Source organism: Symphalangus syndactylus, chromosome 13 (genome assembly GCF_028878055.3).
Source record: "Symphalangus syndactylus isolate Jambi chromosome 13, NHGRI_mSymSyn1-v2.1_pri, whole genome shotgun sequence".
NCBI lineage: Eukaryota > Metazoa > Chordata > Mammalia > Primates > Hylobatidae > Symphalangus > Symphalangus syndactylus.
This window is the reverse complement of record NC_072435.2, coordinates 64,997,465-65,013,873: the sequence shown is the minus strand read 5'-3', so window position 1 is coordinate 65,013,873 and position 16,409 is coordinate 64,997,465. Positions and strand designations below refer to the sequence as shown.

Here is a 16,409-nt window from a genome sequence, read left to right as displayed (position 1 = left end):
TTGAGTTTACATTAGTAAGCTAAGAGTAATGCATCTTTTGTTCATTCATTCATTCATTCATTCAGATGCTCTGGGAGGGCAGGAAATTGTGTCCATTGTGCACTCCTTATTTATTGAACAGATGAATGCCCATATTGTTTGAAGTGCTGTTGTTAGTGCTAAAAATACAACAGTGAACAGGACTGGCACAATCCCTGGCCTCAGGGAGTTTACTGTCCAGCAGGAAAGCAAGACAACTAAGAAATAAAACCATCACAAATTGTGATAAGTGCTAACATGGAGAGAAACTGGGAGTAGAGGCAGCCTAGCTTAAATAGCGTGGTCAGGAAGACACTCCTTGACAGCCATGGGACGATGGGAGTGAACTACAGGCTAGTTGTGGTGAGTATCTGTGATTTTTTTTTTTTTTTTTGACTGACAGCTCTCCACGTTTGGGGAGTTTCTCACCTTATAAATCTTGGTGGTGGAAAATGACCACTCCCCATTATAGAAGCCGAAAGCTGAACTCCAGCCTCCCTTGTGGCTCAGCTGTGGCTTGTGATCAACGAGTCTTCCCCATTGGCCCCGATTCAACTCCTAGTGATACAAAAAAGCAGGACTTAGGCAAAATCCCTTCTGAAGAGGGAGGTAGCCATGGTAGGGGCTACACCAGGTTCAGAGGCAGCAGCCAGCACCAGTGGGCTCGGAAGTACAAGCAGTGGGGGGTTGGGCCCAGAGGCGGTGACAATGATACCGTCACAAGACCAGTTCTGCACTGCAATTTAGGACTTTGGTCCTAGCTATAGCATCCAAGCCCAGTTCCGCAGCACAGGCAAGGAGGTCTGTGAGCTTCCTAACATAAACTCATTTTCATCCAAATCATTCAAAGACAGTTTCTATTGCACTGAAATTAAGAACCGTAACACTAGAACTGCACCTTGAAGTATTTGAAGACCCAACATTAATTAGCTTGAAGCCAAGGTTTGGGCAAACACCTCCATGGAGCAGTTGAATTCAAAACCAACAGGTGCAAATGGTCAGACCCAAGCTTGGTGGGACAAGGTTGCTTCTGGACTGCTCTTCTGGAAGGCCCAGGATTCCGCCTGTGGGGCTCTTCTCTGTGTCCAGCATCAGCATCACCATGATTTCAAACCAAGGAGAAGCCAGCTGCACCTCAAAGCTAACTAACTGGAAAACAGAACAGTTCACTTTATGGTTTTTATTTTCAACACTTTTTCTTCTATCTTTTGCAATACGGTTTGTAAAAATTCAAACACTATTTTTCCTCTTTTCTCACAACACCACCACAACAATCATCAACAAAGAAGACTTCTGTGACCCCAAAATATGTGTGGGGATTTCTCCCCACCAGCCAGCAAGGGAGCAACGTTGCAGTGGAAATCAGCTGGGTGTCCTCCAATTCAATTCCGACTCTGCCTTGCTGGTGACAGTATCAGATCCCACAGGTTGAGGGCTCAGTCCCCAAAAGCGCCACCCTGCCTTCAGACACGAGTCACAAGTTCCAGCCTCCAGAACTTCTGATTGATCAGCTTCAAGTTAAGGTTCCCACAACCGCCCTCTATGTTCAATTAATTTGCTGGAGCAGCTCACCGAACTCAGGGAAACACTTGCAGTTACCGGTTTATTATAAAGGATATCACAAAGGGTACGGATGAAGAGATGCATAGGGCACAGTATGGGGGAAGGGGTGTGGAGCTTCCACATCCTCCCTGGGCACAGTCCTTCAGGAACCTCCACGCGCTTAGCTAGCTGGAAGCTCCCTGGACCCTCTCCTCTTGGGCCTTTTATGGAGACTTCACTGATTGACAAACTTCATGATTGATAATCATTTAGAAATGAGATTTGACAAAAAGGATATGATCTAAACCCAGCAAGGCCCATCTGTTCAGATTCTTCTTGGCCTCTGTGCAGCCTTCTTTCCTCCAGGGAATGAAGCAAAACCCTCTCTGGAATGAGGGTCTTATGACCCACAAGCAGATTCGAGTCGTGAGCTTCTGTTTCCTTAGACCTGTTCTTGGCACCTAAAGTGCCCCAACATTACAACAAAGGACTGTGACAGTGGCTATGGGAGTTATGAGCCGGGAACCATGGGCGAAAACTTATATATATAGTTACAATATCACTAATATGCATTGTTTTTTCTTTGGGATGTAGGTGTGTACACACGAGTGTGTTTTCCTTTTGGTATAGGCTGTTCTCAGTTTTTCTGGGGGTCACCTTAATCATTTTATTCCCGACAATGCGGATTTTATATGGGGGCTGAACCCAGTGGGGAATAACCCACCATCAGCCTTGTCCCTCCTCCTCCTTCCTCACACACACTCTATGAAATCCCTACCCACACCCCGGCCCCTAGATCACATCTTGGGTAGATCGTGCAGCTTTCTCGACACTTTCGGGTATTAAAATTTTCAGTCAAATATACCTCAAAACTTTAAAGTCTCATCCAAACTTTTAACATCTCATTCAATTTAAAACTTCCTTCCTTCTCCCAGGCGAGGCCTGGCCTGTGGCTTAGGGATCAACAATGAGAAAGATCTGGGGTTGGGGAGAAGGTCTCCAGGCTGAGTAGTGGGGGTGAGGGGGAGGGGGATACAGAGCCTGCTGTTTTCCTTCTTTGCTCCACGTCTTCTCCCCCGGCCCCTGCTCCTAGACCCTCCAGGCTTGGGCACAGGAGGACGAGACTGTTTCGCTCACTGGTTCTGTTTTCAGTTCCCCTTAGGCAGATACGTGCCTTCTGTTACAGCAGATGCACAAATACTGGCCCTTTCCTCAAGGTGCTCCCATGGGTCCTTCAGAGACACCCTCCAACCGGGGTGCTCCGCACTGCACTCCTCAGGACATTGATGCACTCTTGGCCAGGCTCCTGTGGCTCTCCCTGCTCCGCCTTCACCACCAGAATAGCCAGCTGTCACCTGAAATCTTCCTGTTTCCTTCGCTGGGGCTGTTGGTTCCTGGATTCTATGTCTTCCATTTTGATAAAGCACTTCCTTGAGTAGCTTTCTGAGAATTTGTGCATGAAAGGGAAACTTTTTGACATCTTTTCTGCTTGAAAAAAAAAAATCATTCTAAATCCTACTTTTACTGGGTGTGAGATTTTATACTGGAGATTATTTTACCTTAGAATTTTGAAGGCATTGCTCTTGTTATCTTCTAGTTTCCAATAGTGGTACTGAAATGCCCAATGATGTTCTCGTTTCTAGCTGTGTGTGTGTGTGTAGTCTGTTGTCTTCTGTCTAGAAACCTTTGGGCTCTTCTTTCCAGAGTGCTGAAATTTTACAGTGGTGTTGGTCTTTTTCATTTATTGTGCTAGAAAGTTGACAAGTTCATCAGAGAACTCATATATGTCAGCCCTAGAAAACTGTTTCATGTACTTCTTTCATAATTGTCTTTTTTTCTTTTCTTTTCTTTTTGTGTGTGTGTGTGTGTGTGTGTGTGTGTGTGTGTGTGTGTGTGTGTGTGATGAAGTCTTGCTCTTGTCACCCAGGCTGGAATGCAGTGGTACGATCTTGGCTCACTGCAACCTCTGTCTCCTGGGTTCCAGCGATTCTCCTGCCTCAGCCTCCCAAGTAGCTGAGACTACAGGTGCCTGCCACCACGACCAGCTAATTTTTGTGTTTTTAGTAGAGAGCGGGTTTCACCATGTTGGCCAGGCTGGTCTCGAACTCCTGAACTTAGGTGATCCCCCACCTCAGTCTCCCAAAGAGTAGGATTACAGGTGTGAGCCCCCATGCCCAGCCTGTCTCTCTTTTTAAATTTAATTTTATTTTTGAGACACGGTCTCACTCTGTCACTCAGTCTGGAGCACAATGTCACAATCATGGCTGACTGGTCAACCTCCTAGGCTCAAGCAATCCTCCCACCTCAGCCTCCCAAGTAGCTGGGACTACAGGTGAGCACGCCACTACACCTAGTTAATTTTTAAATTTTTTGTAGAGCCAGGGTTTCCCTATGTTGCCCAGGCTGGTCTTAAACTTCTCTCACCTTAGCATCCCAAATTGCTGGGATTATTGGCATGAGCCACCACACCCAGCCTTTTCTTCAACTTTTGATGAGATGTTCTCAAGCCTTCCATTACATTTTTAAATTTTATTTTTTTAATTGTGGTAAAATATGCAAAAATTTCCCATCTTAACCGGGTGTGGTGGCTCACGCCTGTAATCCCAGCACTTTGGGAGGCAGAGGCAGGTGGATCACTTGAGGTCAGGCGTTCAAGACCAGCCTGGCCAAAATGGTGCAACTCTGTCTCTACTAAAAATACAAAAAAAAAAAAAAAAAAAAAAAAAAAACTGGGCATAGTGGTACACCCCTGTAGTCCCAGCTATTCGGGAGGCTGAGGGAGGAGAATCACTTGAACGTGGGAGGCAGAGGTTTCAGTGAGCCGAAATCGTGCCATTGCACTCCAGCCTAGGCAACAAGAGTGAAACTCCATCTCAAAAAAAAAAAAAAAAGATCCTGTTTTTATTTTTATTTTGTTTGGATATATACCCAGAAGTGGAATTGTTGGGTCATTTGGTAATTCTATTTTTAATTTTTTGAGGAAACACCTACTGTTTTTCTTCTATTTTATTTTTAATTGTGCTTTTTTCATATCTTTATTTCCCAGGGCCCTTTCTTAGAATATTTCTTTCTTTCTAATAGCATCCTACTCTTTTTATGGATGTTATATCATCCAAGAAAGGCACAGTATTTGGAACACAGACTGTAGAGCAAGATGATCTGGGTTCAGATCCCTGCTCGGCTACGCGCTAGCTTGTTCAGGTTGCATAAACTCCTTGTTCCCTGATTTCTTTCTTTATCAAGTGGAAACAATAACAGTACATACATTTTAGGATTGCTGTAAGGATTAAATGACCTAATAATACCACACCCAGCACACAAGTGCTATCGTTAACTCTCTGAAAATATTATGTTATAGTTTATTATTTTCTTCTATTCACTTCATTTTTTTGTCTTGATTTTAAACATTCTTATTTCAATCTCTGATTTTCACGTAAGAGATCTTCTTCAAGCGTTTTGTTACCTAAAGTGCTGCATGGAAATTCCGTTTGGCGGGGCAAAGTTTGTCACCTTGTGTGGTTCAACAGGAGCCTACCCTGATAGAATTGTACATTGTGTGAGATCAGGGTTTTATCTATATTGTTACTCATTTGATTACCTGCATCTAAAGCAATAGTAGGTGTTCAGTCAATATTTGATAATATCATTAAACCTCTCTGACCCACACACAGTTTTCTCATCTGAAAAATAAGGTAAAACATTTATCTGGCTGGTGTTGTAAGAACAGATAATATATATAAGGCACCTGGTAGCAACATTATTATCATTATCATTTCTAGGGATGACACTAGGGCAGCTGCTTCATAACCATTTGTGGTCACCCCTGACCACGCTAAATATAGCAGCAAAGCAGAGTTGACAGGCCAGTTATTTTAATACAAATAAGCAAAGCAAGAAGAGCGCTCAAGATAATAGCCCTTGACATTCAATGTGTAGAAAGTCCAGGAAGAACACTGGCTTCAGTCATGACTTGTGAGCAGAAAGTGGGTAGCTCTGCTGCATCACCAAACAGCTCTGTAGAATTGCCATTCACGAGGTGCTTCTCAACGGTGTGGTCCATTACAAGCAATTCAGCAGCAAAGTCATTGGACGCGGAGCAAGGGTGTGCCAGGCCCCCTCACCCACCCTGAAACTCTATTCAGAGAGCAGGTAGGCTGACGGATTGGTTGTTTTTGGACTAGAGTTTTTAAATTTAAAATGATAAGTGCCTCTAGTTTTTAAAAAAAATCAAGAGTACAAAAGGATGTAAATGGAAAAGTCAGCATCCCTATCACCCACAAACCCTCAGGTAGATTTTCCAGAGTTAATCACCATTATTTCTTACAGATATTTTTATGCACACACAAAGAAATATTTTTTCACAGATGGGAATCATTAAAAAACTATTCTGAAATTTGCTTTTTTCCCTCCCTACTTTATCCGGAATCACTTCCCGTATCAGTATATGTGGATTTACCTCCTTATTTTTAACAACTGCTGTATGTATAAAGTAATATAACAGATAAGCCCCCAATCTCAATGACTTCACATAATTAATATTTATTTCTCATTTACCTCAATCCAATTGGGGATCAAGTGGGAGTGAGGAGGGTAAGGAGATGTTTTGCTCTTAGCACTTATTCAGGAATCCAGGATGACCACGGCCCTGCCACCTTCAACATATGACTTCCACATACTTGGTGGCTCCTGAAGTCACTCTGGGTGACAACATCCAGCCAGTAGATGGGGAAGGAGAGCGTGGAGAAGGGCGAAAGGTTTGTTTTACAATGAGCCAAGTCTAGAGGTGACATCTAACACTTCTGCCCACATTACTTTGGCCAGAACTTGAAGAGTTTCCCCTGTAGACCAGCACTAGGAAATTGTCCTGGCTGGACAGCTGCTTGTCTGGAACAACTGGACACTATGGAAGGGAAGCACAAACCTTTAATGGGTGGTCAAACATACCTGACACAGGTGCACTGTAGGAATACATCCAAATTTATTTAACATGCAGAAGGCTAGCTTGCTTCTCTTTCTTCTGCTTTTCTACTTATCTTTTGTCAAAGGCAAGTTTTTAACTGTGGAAAGATATCATCTGATAAGAACGAAGACATGAGAAAGTAGACACCTGTAACCATTGCTGGTGGGTGTGTGTACTGGTTCAGATTTGGTGGGGTACAGAGGAGCCATCAATGAAAAACCTGTAAATGATGCATATCTATGATCCAGCAACACTTTTTTTTTTTTTGAGACGGAGTCTTGCTCTGTCGCCCAGGCTGGAGTGCAGTGGCGCGATCTCGGCTCACTGCAAGCTCCGCCTCCCGGGTTCACGCCATTCTCCTGCCTCAGCCTCCCAAGTACTTGGGATTACAGGTGTGTACCACCACACCCAGCTAATTTTTGTTTTTTTTAGTAGAGACGGGTTTTACCATGTAGCCTAAGCTGACCTCAAACTCCTGGGCTTAAGTGATCTGCTCACCTTGGCCTCCGAAAGTGCTGGGATTACAGGCATGAGACACCACATCAGGCCTGCTCCAGCAACACTTCTAAGGATGGTTTCTAAAGAAATGAGTGGATTGCTGCTCACATCTGTATGCACATGGATGTTTATAATGGTCGTGCATTTTAAACAACCTAGATGCCTAACCACAGAGAATTGTTTAAATTACTGTACATCCATATAATGGAATACTATGCAGGTGTTTAAAATAATTGCATAGATACCTGCAAACATAAAAATATGTCCATGATATGTCGTGATTAGAAAATAAGGTTCCTGGCCAAGTGCCATGGCTCACGCCTGTAATCCCAGCATTTTGAGAGGCCAGGGCGGGCAGATCGCTTGAGCCCAGGAGTTCAAGACCAGCTTGGGCAACATGGCAAAACCTCATCTCCACAAAAAATACAAAAATTAGCTGGGCATGGTGGTGTGCACCTGTAGTCCCAGCTACTCAGGAGGCTGAGGTGTGAGGATTGCTGGAGCCAGGGAGGTAGAGGCTGTAGTGAGCCAAGATTGCACCACTGCACTCCCACCTGTGTGACAGAATGAGCCCCTGTCAAAAGACAAAACAAAACAAAAGGCTCCTAAAGTGCAATTTTTAAAAACAAATGATTACTTATAGCAAAAAGGCTAGAGGACACATGCAAATGTGTACAGTACTTATCTCTGGGTAATAGAACTATGGGTGTTTTTCATTTTCTTCTTTTACACCTTTATGTAATGTGTTAATATTTTATCATTAGGGAAAAAAAACAGCAAAGCTATTTTCAGCTTGAAATGAAAAAAAGTTGATAAAGGGGATTGGGGCTTGGGTGATTAAAGGCAAGCATGTGAGTCAGACGTGGCCTCCCAGCCCCTGCCGGACTGTTGCGCTGTCGCCGGACACTCAAGTTGCTATCAGGAGCACTTTTCTCTGTCAAAGTGACTGGCTTTTGTCATGCAATCCCCAAGTTATAATGGGAGGGTAGAATAGGCCCCAGAGCAGTCAGCTGAGCCAGCCCCGCTCAGTGAGTCTGTCCTCTGGGGCTCGCCATGCCCCCAGCCTCCGCATGGGGAACACCATCAGGGCCCTCGTGGCCTTCATCCCTGCTGACCGTTGCCAGAACTATGTGGTCAGGGACCTCCGTGAGATGCCGCTGGACAAGATGGTGGATCTGAGTGGGAGCCAGTTACGCCGCTTCCCCCTGCACGTGTGCTCCTTCAGGGAGCTGGTCAAGCTCTACCTGAGCGACAACCACCTCAACAGCCTGCCTCCGGAGCTGGGGCAGCTACAGAACCTGCAGATTCTGGCCTTGGATTTCAACAACTTCAAGGCTCTGCCCCAGGTGGTGTGCACCTTGAAACAGCTCTGCATCCTCTACCTGGGTAACAACAAACTCTGCGACCTCCCCAGTGAGCTGAGCCTGCTCCAGAACCTCAGGACCCTGTGGATCGAGGCCAACTGCCTCACCCAGCTGCCGGATGTGGTCTGTGAGCTGAGACTCCTTAAGACTCTGCATGCCGGCTCCAATGCCCTGCGTTTGCTGCCAGGCCAGCTCCAGCGCCTCCAGGAGCTGAGGACCATCTGGCTCTCAGGCAACCGGCTAACTGACTTTCCCGCTGTGCTGCTTCACATGCCCTTCCTGGAGGTGATTGATGTGGACTGGAACAGCATCCGTTACTTCCCCAGCCTGGCCCACCTGTCAAGTCTGAAGCTGGTCATCTATGACCACAATCCTTGCAGGAACGCACCCAAGGTGGCCAAAGGCGTGCGCCGTGTGGGGAGATGGGCAGAAGAGACGCCAGAGCCCGACCCTAGGAAAGCCAGGCGCTATGCGTTGGTCAGAGAGGAAAGCCAGGAGCTACAAGCACCAGTCCCACCTCCTCTACTTCCTCCTACCAACTCCTGAGGAGCTTCAGTTGCAAGTCAATGCCAAGGACCCAACTGCAGCACGTTCTGGAAGCCTCTCCACTGGGGTGGAAAGGATGGCTCTGGGTCATTTGGGAGTGGCTCTGCTAGTAGAGACTGATGGAGAGAGCCAGGTGGAATGCCATAAATCACACTGAGAAAATATTTCTGGTGAACAGCTCCTCTTCCGGAGGGGAGTTGTGTGCCAATGATGGCATGACAATCCAGAGATCATAACTTCTTTGCAAGAAAACAGCTTCTCCACACAGATATTTTGAAACACTGAAGAGCAAAAGGGGCTGGGACACTCTGAACTCCTGCACTCTCTAGAAGTGACTGGTCATGAGGCTCATGAGCTCCTCAGATAAGGTATTTGTCACAAAACTAAATATTCTGGTGGTCTGTCCCTTGGCAGGACATATTTTCTTTACTGTAAATGACCACAAACAGTATCAATGTATCACTGAGGCCACTGAAAAAGAAATTTCTACCTAGGCAATCAGTCAGATTCACAGAAAAAAAGTTGTTTGTTGTTGTAAAGGCTCAAGATGAAACTATTTCCCCAGCAGTTTAGTGCCTGCTGATAAGATCCCTGATGGACAATACCTCTTGGTGGACTCCAGCTGCCCCTTTTATTATTATTAGAGACAAGGTCTCACTCTGTTGCTAGGCTGGAGTGCAGTGGCACAATCATGGCTCACTGCAGCCCCGAACTACTGGGCTCAAGCCTTCCTCCCGCCTCAGCCTGCCCAGTAACTGGTACTACAGATGTGTGCACCTGGCTAAGTCTTTAATTTTTTCGTAGAGATGAGGTCTTGCTATGTTGCCCAAGCTAGTTTCAAACTCCTGGGCTCAAGCGATGCTCCTGCTTCAGCCTCCCAAAGTGCTGGGGTTACAGGCATGAGCCACCACACCCAGCCTTCAGCTGTCACCTTAAACTTGACAGTGGCTCATGCTGATTTAGTTCATTTTCCCTAAAAGGTTTGACCCAAGATCTGCTCCCAACAGTTTACTGTCACTGACAATGTTGGAAGTCATCTGGAAAAGAGAACCTCTGTGGCAATGCAGTCTCATTAAAGTCAAGCCTTGTTGTGATTCCTGTCTACCTCCCTGAAGCAAAGCCCTTCTGTTTATTCACACTAATGAGCCAGAGCTGAGCTAAATTGAATCCCTGTCCTTGGAGGAAAACCACATTTCCAGAAGCATGTTAGTTTAAACGTAGTAGGTGAGAAATATGTTCACTTGAAACAAGCACTTTGAAATTTGAATAGCAAGTTGTAGTGTATATAGGAAGTCTCTGCCTCTTTCGCCTAGTATCTCTGCCTTTGTTTCAATTTGTTTTGATTTTTACAGACTGTTTTGACAATGTATAAACCAAGGTATTTTGTTTTTTGAAAGTATGTAAATTGTGACCTTCCCACAAATATATAAACTTTAAAGAAATTGTTGTCAGTGGGTAATTTAATAATACAATTCTTCATGTACTTGAACCTTTTCAGCAAACAAGGACACAAAGTGTCATCTTAACTAAAACATACAGTACCAAGTTTTTAAAAGGACCTTTTCCATAAAAGCATCTTAACCCAACAAAGTTTGGTTCTAAAATGACATTACACAGCAGACTATTTTCATGTATGTCTTCCTACCAGAAATATTTCCTGCTAAACTAGAGGAAGGATGATATTGCATAATTCCTTCGTATCGCCACCTCCCATCTGCAGAGCATTTGCAACCCATTGATCAGACTGCCAAAAAAGGCTCCTTTAATCATTTAATGTAATAGGTTTAAACTTTCAGGTCAAACATATTTAACTCCTTTAGAAACAAGTCCATATTTCTGTTGGACAGTTAGGATTTATCTCATTCCTAATGACGGAAGCCAAATTATACTCAGCTGATGCTAGAAACTTTTGTCAACAGAACTTGCATTCTAAGCTTAATCTATAGCAAGGTTTATAGATTGCTGACTTTCTTTTGACCCTGTCTTACCCTTCCCAAGATTAATCGGCCATTCTGTAGTTGCAGACTATAACCATAAAACAGAATGAAGCCAATTGATCCATACAGAACTCTCATTTAAAGAGCTAACTGCTCTGAATCAGTAGTCAAATTATAAACATTTTGGCCCATAATCAAGCTGTTTTCTCCTAAAACAATCAATATACAACGAACATTTCTCAAATGGTATGGTCAAGTGTTCGCTGTTGAATTTGTGTTCCAAAAATGTTTTCACTGTAGATTTTCAATCAATTTTTTTTTTTTTTTTTTTTTGAGACAGAGTCTCACTCTGTCGCCCAGGCCGGAGTGCAGTGGCGCTATCTCGGCTCACTGCAAGTTCCGCCTCCTGGGTTCACGCCATTCTCCTGCCTCAGCCTCCCGAGTAGCTGGGACTACAGGTGCCCACCACCATGCCCGGCTAATTTTTTGTATTTTTAGTAGAGACAGGGTTTCACTGTGTTAGCCAGGATGATCTTGATCTCTTGACCTCGTGATCCACCCACCTCAGCCTCCCAAAGTGCTGGGATTACAGGCGTGAGCCACCGCGCCTGGCCTTCAGTCAATTTTATAAAGTATATAAATGCATACTTACATTTCTATAACCATTCTAATCGTTTCCGGAAATGTTGACACAATTAGAAAGTAAAGAAAATGTTGAAGCACCAAATGTAACTTTTTTGCTCCCGATTTTTAAGTCTTGAAACTCAAAGTGTTAATGCATCAAAGGGAAAATGTCTTCCAGAAGTTTACATAGGATTTTAGATTCCATAAATAAGAGTGATGCCAACTGAAATCTTTAACATGGAATCAATGGAAATGAATCAGCAACCAAGTCTGCTTCTTTATTTTGTCCTAAAATGCAACATCTCTAGAGTTTGTAATTTTACACTTAAAAGTGGGTTTGTGCCCTAATAATCAACTGAACTCAAACTAAAGGCACATATCCAACACAGTGAACCAGAAGCAATGTAGCATAGTGGCTAAGAGCATGGCCCTTCAGACTACCTGGGTTCAAATCCTAGGCTTGCCATGTACTAGTCAGTTATCATCTATGTGCCTCAGTTTCCTCATCAGTAAAATTATAACAGTTTCTGCAGAGCACTGTAAGGATTAAACCAATTACTGTGTATAAAATGCATAGAACAGTGCCTGGCATGTGACAGTGAAGGTTTATATAAAATGTTCTTTTACTAAGTATTACACCATGCAGCACAACACCTACCTATATTTACCCTAAAAGCAAGTGTAATTCCTTAATTTTTTTTTAAAGTGGCATCCCATGATTTGAAGGAGAAAAAAAAAGTGGCAATAGAACAAAAAAGCTGTTTTCTCTTCAGAAAATTTTCAACCATAATATCTAAAGTCCTGAATATAAGGAATATAACCACAATTTGGTCAAATGCTCCTGGCTTACCAAAATAGGAAAACACACAGACATGATTACCAAGGATGCATTTGCAAATTTCTAAATGAATATACTTTGATCCTTATCTATTATTCTAGAATTAATCACCAAAGTACTTGAAAACACGGGACTATTCCTTGGCATTAAATCTGTTTCTTAAGGGGCAGGAGGCATGTGACTGAAGACATCGGTCCTGTTAGACACTTTTACTCTGCGTTTTGCCTTTTTTTTTTTTTTTAAGCATACTATTTTTCATCTCCATACCATAAAAAGGATACTACTACTATTTGAAAACAAGGTATGCATGCCTTTCTTTCCTTGTGGACCGTCCACTTCTGGCAAACACTAAGCAGGACTTATCCATTGAATCATCAGTGCCTTTTACAGTTCCACCACACTTCTTGAAGATGGGAGATTTTATCATGTACCCAGCCCATGGGATAGGAGGAAAGGCTGACACGTAGAACGCTGCTAGAGGCCAGGTACTTTCCTCAGGTTCTTAAGTTAATTCACGTAATCTTTTCAAGACTCCTTTGAAAAGAGCTATTATACACTGCTCACAATTTTAAAATCACAAATTTGAAATCAGGGTTATCTTTAGTCTTCATATTGAGAATCTGAAAAGTTCTACAGTAATTCTGTTTTTTTTTTTTTTTTTTTGAGATGGAGTCTCGCTGTCACGCAGGCTGGAGTGCAGTGGCATGATCTCGGCTCACTGCAAGCCCCACCTCCCGGGTTCACGCCATTCTCCTGCCTCAGCCTCCCGAGTAGCTGGGACTACAGGCGTCTGCCACCACACCTGGCTAATTTTTTGTATTTTTTAGTAGAGATGGGGTTTCACCATGTTAGCCAGGATGGTCTCGATATCCTGACCTCGTTGATCCACCTGCCTCAGTCTCCCAAAGTGCTGGGATTACAGGCGTGAGCTACTGCGCCCGGCCGGTAATTCTGATTTTTAAAAAGTTTCTCTTAATATCTTCTATTGATCTAATATGTTAATACGGCACACAGCAGACTTTTATAAAGGGTTTTGTACAGAGTATTTTGTTGACTTCTATTATTCGGAGCCCTGGCAAGAAACTGCATTCACCCCATGTGATTACATGGAGAGACCTTAGTGAAGACAGGGTGAAGTGGGGGAAAAAAACAAGTAATAGCAACCCAGACACAATAGCAGCAGCTGTTATCACCTGTAAGACTAAACGGTGAAAAAACGTTTTGGCCAGGCCAGAGCAAGACTCTGTCTCAATTAAAAAAAAAAAAAAAAATCATTTCCCAAATCCATTAAGAGCTAAGAACCATGGTAAGAGGTGCTGCCTAACGAAGATATAGTAGCAGGTCTTGCAGGGATGCAGTTACCTCCAGAGACAAAGAGCAAAAGCAGGAAGAGAATAGATTCTGTCTCCATATCTCCTGCCAGTGCATCCTCAGTTAAAGCAATAGAAAACCAATCCACAGGGAGCTGTGAGCAAGGCAGCTAGCAGGGGTAAGCCTGCACAACCTCAATGCAGGCAAAGACTGGATTTGGGGTTGAGGAGTGTAAAATACCAAACCCAAATTATCCTTCCTCAAAGAAAAACTGAAGGTTAACTAAGATAGATTTTAAGTTCCTAAGCACTTAGACAATTTCTATGCAGTAACAATTAATTTACATTCCAAATTTCTCTTTTCATGTCACAAGTCTTGTGCAAACAAAAACCCACTGCTTCCATACTTGCTATTTCTGAGTTAAAAGAAACTCCATCCATCACTCATACACTGTTGGTGGGAATGTAAATTAGCTCCACCTTTATGGAAAACAGTATGGTGGTATCTCAAAGAAATAAAGTTACAACTACCATTTGACCGAGCAATCCCACTACTGTGTATCTATCCCAAGGAAAATAAATCATTTTATCAAAGACACCTGCAGTCGCAGCACTATTTACACTAGCAAAATCACAAAGCCAACCACAAGCCACCAAAAGTGGACTGGACTTTTAAGAATGTGGTACATATACACCAATGGAATACAACACAGCCATAAAAAAAAAAAAATGTCCTTTGCGGCAACACGGATGGAGCTAGAGGCCATTATCCTAAGTGAACACAGAAGCAGAAAATCAAATATCTCATGTTCTCATTTGTAAGTGGGAACTAAACAAAAGTGACATGTGGACACAAATATGGAGGAAATGGACTCTGGGGACTCCAAAGTGTGGAGGGTAAGATAGGCATGAGGGTTGAAGTTACCTACTGGGTCCAATGTCCAATATTTGGGTGATGGATATGCTAGAAGCCCAACCCTCACCAACACACATAATACCCTTGTAACAAAGCAGCACATGTACCCCAAATCTAAAATTGTAAAAACTCCATCCTAAAACCGTTAACAGGAATTAGGTCTAGGTCCTACTTACCTCTAAAACTGGAAAGATATTTGTGAACTTGAGATTTTTCTAAAGACAACAATCAGTAAGGGCTTCGAAATATATGAAGGCAAGGTATGGCTATATTCTTGAATATGGTAGTTTCCATATTTTTACCTTTTTAAACTTTTTTATTGGCCAATCTGTTTTAAGGTCTTTGGAGAAAATATGCCTAACTCCATGCCACCTGGCCCCTCAGGATAAACTCACCTGTCCCACCACATCCTTTGTGGGTTCTGTCATATGCTCTCCTGCTCCCACCTACCTCAGTTGTGAGGATTACAATTAATGTGTGATAAAGCACTTAAAAAAATCACACAGCAGATGGTATTGTTATTCAGTGTAATTCTTTTTTTTTTTTTTTTGAGACAGAGTCTCGCTCTGTCGCCCAGGCTGGAGTGCAGTGGCGCAATCTTGGCTCACTGCAAGCTCCGCCTCCCGGGTTCACGCCATTCTCCTGCCTCAGCCTCTCCAAGTAGCTGGGACCACAGGCGCCCACCACCACGCCCGGCTAATTTTTTGTATTTTTTAGTAGACGGGGTTTCACCGTGGTCTCAATCTCCTGACCTCGTGATCCGCCCGCCTCGGCCTCCCAAAGTGCTGGGATTACAAGCGTGAGCCACCGCGCCCGGCTTATTCAGTGTAATTCTAATACCACATTCTTCTAATTTTAATCACATCTACAAATATTAAAATATTGAGACAAATTCTTGGATGTCTCAACCTCCCCCCCTTCCCGCAACAAAAAAATGTTTGGTCTATCAGTGTTTCTTTAAAAATCCTTTGCTCCTTTATGGGAATGTCCCTCCATGTTAGCACGGATGTCCAATAAAAACTCAACCTGTTGGGCTCTTACTTCTTGTGTATCCTGCTACATACTGATGCATTATTAACAGCCTCCAAATCTAGAGTTGCCTTTAAACCAGCGAACTCAGTCCATACTTAAACCCATTCTCATTCTCTTATCCACTTACCCAAAACAAAAAACCCTTAAAAAAAAAAAAAAACTCAATCAATAACAATACTTAAGTCTAACCATACTCTTCTTCAGAGAAATTACCTTACAAAGCATTGGAAAGAGGTGCTGAGAACCAGCCTGGGCAGCACAGCAAAACCTGTCTCTACAATTAAAAAAAAAAAAAAAAAATCAGCCAGGCATGATGCCATGCACCTATAGTCCCAGCTACTTGGAAGGGTGAAAGAATCGCTTGAGCCCAGGAGGTAGAGGCTGTAGTGAGCCGTGATCACACAACTGTACTCTAGCCTTGGGGACAGAGTGAGATCCTGTCTCAAAAAAAAAAAAAAAAAAGGTACTTAGAGCACATCATCTTGCAACTTTAAAATATGAGTTTTTCAAGCTTAAAAACATCACATAACATAGAGACCAGCCTGGCCAACATGGCAAAATCCCATTCTCTACTAAAAATACAAAAATTAGCCGGGCATGGTGGCGGACTACCATGTAATCCCACCTACTCGAAAGGCTGAGGCAGGAGAATCATTAGAAACTGCAAGGTGGAGGTTGCAGTGAGCCGAGATCGTGCCACACTGCACTCCAGCCTGGAGGACAGAGCAAGACTCCGTCTCAAAAAAAAAAAAAAAATCACATCACAGAAAGCATCGTAATTTTTTTCAATGCAAGAGACAGCACTTAGACTACACAAAATATTA

General features: G+C 43.3%; 1 protein-coding gene across 1 annotated transcript; it reads left to right on the top strand.

The window, feature by feature from the left end:
- Positions 1-8,019: 8,019 nt before the first annotated feature.
- On the top strand, positions 8,020-10,370 carry LRRC10 (leucine rich repeat containing 10). Its single transcript, XM_055239594.1, has one exon. The coding sequence runs from the start codon at positions 8,089-8,091 to the stop codon at positions 8,926-8,928; it is 840 nt and encodes a 279-aa protein (XP_055095569.1). The 5' UTR covers positions 8,020-8,088; the 3' UTR covers positions 8,929-10,370.
- The last annotated feature ends 6,039 nt before the right edge of the window (positions 10,371-16,409 follow it).

Coding starts and splice junctions, on each gene's coding strand:
- LRRC10 (XM_055239594.1), top strand. CDS start 8,089: ATGGGGAACACCATCAGGGCCCTCGTGGCCTTCATCCCTGCTGACCGT.